Genomic DNA, 4,588 nt, shown 5'->3' on the forward strand with positions numbered 1-4,588 from the left:
CGTTTTGTCCGTCTTTTAGTTTGGTCAGTGCCGAAACAAACAGCTGCCCACATCACCGCCATGCACAGCTGCCTGGCACTCTGGTCACTGGCCAACTCCTCGGTGCAGGCAGAGACAGGGCCGAGCACTGCGACTCCGTTGTTCACCACAACAGCTCCCACTTTGCTCTGTCTGACGATCATTTGGAGGAATAACAAGCACACCCAAGACCTCATAAACACACTCACTGATTTCATCAGACCAGAACCACAAAAAGAACAATGACGGTTGTGTATGGCATGCCAAAGATTACATCATAGGCAGTGAGGGGGAAAAAATATTTTCTTTTGCTTGATATTTATTTTGTGTCTCAGCAATAATGCATTGCAATCTTACGACTGTATGTACACCATCTGACATGTAAAGAAGAAAGGAAGGCTTCATCTTGAGTGTAACTCAAACATACTGTGATGCAGTTTTTTCACTGCTGTCTGTCTTTAAACTTATTTTGTTCTCGCTCACCCAACATATTCAGATATTAATCAAATTAAGCATTCACCATACCGAGCTCTGTTATTACAGTGCAAGTGTCTCTTAGTACTGCAGCCACATAGTTTAATTTGTAATAGTTTGTCTAAGAATGGAGCCAGCTTGCTGTTAACCACTCAGTTTGAACAAACAATGTGCACATCGCAACACTGTTAGAATTCAGTGTGTTATAAGTGTTATCTTGTTTTTTAACCAGTCAAAAAAAGACATAATTTCCAAATACAACACATTTAAGCAACATCTACTTGGTGAACTCATAAAAAAAGCTGTGTGCTGTGTGCTTCTTTCATTCCTCTTTGCCTTTAGCTGGAATGAAAGGGCAGAGTAAAATAGGCTAGATATTGACTGAAGCATCCTGGAAGCGATGATATCAGAGCGCAGATGTCAGTCCCAGGTGGGTTGAAGCTTCGGGCTTTACTGGGAATGAGCCAGAGCTCCTGCACCCTGACCAAAACCAAACCCCTTGGGACCAAAGTTCTTTGCATAGCAACCTGTGAAGGACATTACAGAGACTGAGAAACACTGCACAGAATACATAAGCAGACTGGAGTTTGAATTATCTACTGGTTTATTAAACCTCAATTTGCAGAGCCACAGTATCAGTTAGTTATCAGGTGGCTTATTTAAACTAGATAACTAGAAAATCTTGTTTAAATATTAGTAAAAATATATTAAATGGCAAAAAGTCAGAGGGACTGCTGACCTATTGGGCCTCTGTCTTAAGTAATTTAGAGCAACTGCTTCTGCTCTGCAGGTTGAGGTTCAGATGTTGAACCAACCACTGGAATTTATGTCATTCAATTATACTGCCTCTCACAAAACAACAGTTTGCATTTGTTTTATAAAATACTAGAGAAAATGAATAATTGATATCAGAATGGCTGCAGATTATTTTTTGCTGCCCATCAGCTAATCGAATTATACACCAATCGTTTACGCTCTTGTTGATAGACACAGACCTTTACAGAAGATTTCTCCGTCTCTATCAGCGACGGTCGTGGACTCAAGTCCTTTGCCACACTTGGCACAGCGAAAGCAGCCTTTATGCCAGGACTGATGAGAGAGCAGAGAGGTGGTCCAAGCTCAAAAATATACATACAGTACATATAATATACAGAGAATTGACAAATTATCCACTTTTATAATTAATTTAAAGGTCCAGTGTATTACATTTAGGAGGCCCTATTGGCAGAAATGGAATATAATATTCATAGGTATATTTTCATTAGTGTATAATCACCTGAATGTAGGAATTGTGGGTTATCTTCCATGGAGCCATGTTTCTGCAGTAGCCCAGAACGGACAAACCAAACACTGGCTCTAGATAGGGGCATTTGCATTTTGCACGTATATGGCCACTGTAGTTGCTCTTTCGAGTAAGTTGTGATCTGAACTACACCGCTAGATGCCACTAAATCCTACACACTGGACCTCTTTAAAGTACAGTTTATAAACTGAAATAACCACATACGTAGATCTCACTTACATTGCCCCCTCCAATAACCTTCTCCGCTGCATACACTGTCTTCCCACATCGAGGGCACACATCTGAACCCCCTGCTTTCTGGGCAAACTTCGAGGCATTGGGGTTATTTGTAGGGCGATGAGGAGCTTGACTGTCAAGAAAAAAACAGAGCTTCAAAGAAGACCGTAAGGTCAAATCAACTGATTAAGAGCTACTGATACAGATATGCAGCTCATTTTTATGTTTCATCCCTCTGTTGAGATTTCTGATCCAGCATGTGGAGAAGTAGTTTTGTTCTGTTCAAAATATGAAATGTGCTTTGTTATTCTATAATCTGGCTATACGGAATGAAGCTTTATACTGTTCTCAGTAGTTAGAAATAACAGGAGGGAGTGCTGTTTTGCTCACACTTCAGGCTTGATTCCAAGTCCTTCTCCTGTGTCCATACTCAGAGTGCCGGCTCCACCTCCGAAGCCGTAGCCTTTTGGCCCATATTTCTTGCCATAGCATGATTTGCAGTAGATCTCATCCACATGAACAGCCACTGTTGTGCTGTCCAAGTTCTTCTTACAGACCACTTACAACAAAGAAAAAGGAAAACAAAAACTTATCAGAAATGCTGTAAAACCTTTGTATCCTTTCTGTCTTTAGCTCACAAACATCTATAAAGCACACCAAACAAACTCTAAAAAACAGTTCCTGACAGTTTTTTTTCTTTTTCTTTTACAGATTAGCTGTGACATTACCACAAACCATGTGTGACATTTTAAAGAAGAAAATGGCATACCCACGTGCTTAGCTGGCTCAGATAAATACTAGTCTGTGCTGGAGGGGGAGTATGTGTACCTTCCTCTGCCATATAAGGCCAAGCCTTCGTCACATGTCTCCACTGGATCCAAATAAGGACTGAGATGTCTGAGCGAAAACCTGCAGATGCTCACTTTCCTACTCTGATGCCAAATACTCCACATTCCATCCTGGCACTTCTTGTGATTTCCGAGTTGTTTACGCACTCGGGAGTCAGAAGACGAATAAAGCAGATTACCTGAGAACTTAAATACTTACTGCACAGAAAACAGGATTTATGCCAGCTTTTCCCCTCACACTGCACTTCCTCAGCAAAGTAGACTGTTTTCTGGCAGCAGCCGCACTTGTTTCCTCCTCCGAAAGGCATTCTGTAAGCATACAGGAGAGCCGGTTGTGTACATTTTTCATTCACTGTATATATTACATCTCTCTTCTGGAGCAGTCTTACTCAGCAGACAGAGACCATCTGCAACACTTGAGACTAGATGCAACAATATCTATAAAAGGAGAGGTACCAGTTTGCTATGATACACTGCTCTTTCTTTCTTTCCTTCTTGTTTCAGCGTACTGGCATCTGTAGGACTGTTCATACCTGGTTATAAAATGCAAAGTACCTGCTGGCGCTGCTCGGATAGCTCCAAACCAACTCATACAGATAAAATTACATCAGAATACACTCTGCATTGACCCTACACCAATGTCAGCTCTGTGTTTCAGAAATTAAATGTATTTTTATGGTGACAACTTCACCGTAATGTAATGTAATGTAATGTAATGTAATGTAATATTACAATTTGTAGTATGTAATGTTGCCATCCACACCGAAAGCCAGCAATCTACTAGGTCACTCTGGATAAACAGGAAATTCCCTGCATTTCATTTTGTAATCACACATGTTAACCACTGTGACCTCAGACAACCCATCTACAATGCAGATTATCTGAGTTACTCAAGCAATCTTTTATAAAATAATAAATAAAGACACTGTTTGGGGTTAGCTTCAGGGTAGTCTCCGAGCTTGCTTAGGGCGATTTTACACTGGCAGTGGCACCTTTTCAAGGTTGTTTCTTATCTGCCTTTCCTGCAGATGCTCAGAAAACTTGTTGGAAGCATAAAGCCATTCTATCCCAGACAATAATAGGAAATGTTCAACTTCAGAGATAGTCTTCTTAACTGTAAACAGCACCGCTTAGTCAATAGTCATTTGATTATAGGTAACTTTGTCTCTAAATTTCAAATCAAAATGATACTTTCACTTCAAATTAACTATTTTAGTGCACAGATAAATTAAACATTAAGACACAAACTTACTAACAACTCACGACACCACTATTAAATCCTACTGTTAAGTATTGAGATTTTTAACAATGTTTTCCGTATCCTGATTTAAACAAACCTACCTGTTGAGGTGAAAGGCTGATCCTCTCTGTGGTATTAAGAGATGACTGAGTTGAGAAGAGAAGCAGAGAAGGGAGGCTGAATGGACACCAAACTGAACTGAGGGAGGAGTCAGGACACAGACACAAAAAGAGGGAGAGAGAAGTAGGGAGGAAAAGGAGGAGAAAGATAGTGAGCGTACTTATTGATGGACAGGGAGGGTGGAAGACTACAAGAGAGACGTATGCCATCACCATGTATCAGAAACCTTCCGACTTGGTGAAATCACATGACCGCTTGCCAGAAAACTGTTGAAAGCAGATGAATGGAAACTTGTCATGTCTTTAAATGAGCCACATTCTGGTCCTTTAAGGTAATTCTCTATTAGTGACCCCAAAAGGAAAGAAGAGG

At 40.5% G+C, this 4,588-nt stretch overlaps 1 protein-coding gene across 2 annotated transcripts; it reads right to left on the reverse strand.

The window, feature by feature from the left end:
* Positions 1 to 317: 317 nt before the first annotated feature.
* csrp1b (cysteine and glycine-rich protein 1b) lies at positions 318 to 4,318 on the reverse strand. 2 transcript variants are annotated; one of them, XM_051413721.1, is made up of 6 exons: positions 4,201 to 4,318; positions 3,059 to 3,168; positions 2,402 to 2,570; positions 2,015 to 2,164; positions 1,488 to 1,581; positions 318 to 1,019 (listed from the first exon to the last, which is right to left on the reverse strand). In XM_051413721.1, the coding sequence occupies exons 2-6, from the start codon at positions 3,165 to 3,167 to the stop codon at positions 831 to 833; spliced, it is 711 nt and encodes a 236-aa protein (XP_051269681.1). In that variant the 5' UTR covers position 3,168; positions 4,201 to 4,318; the 3' UTR covers positions 318 to 830. The 2 variants fall into 2 exon arrangements, with proteins under 2 accessions (XP_051269681.1, XP_051269682.1); XM_051413722.1 differs by having other exon boundaries at positions 2,015 to 2,144; positions 4,201 to 4,316.
* Between the last annotated feature and the right edge of the window lie 270 nt (positions 4,319 to 4,588).

This window comes from Dicentrarchus labrax, unplaced genomic scaffold, assembly GCF_905237075.1.
Source record: "Dicentrarchus labrax unplaced genomic scaffold, dlabrax2021, whole genome shotgun sequence".
NCBI classification, from domain to species: Eukaryota; Metazoa; Chordata; class Actinopteri; family Moronidae; genus Dicentrarchus; species Dicentrarchus labrax.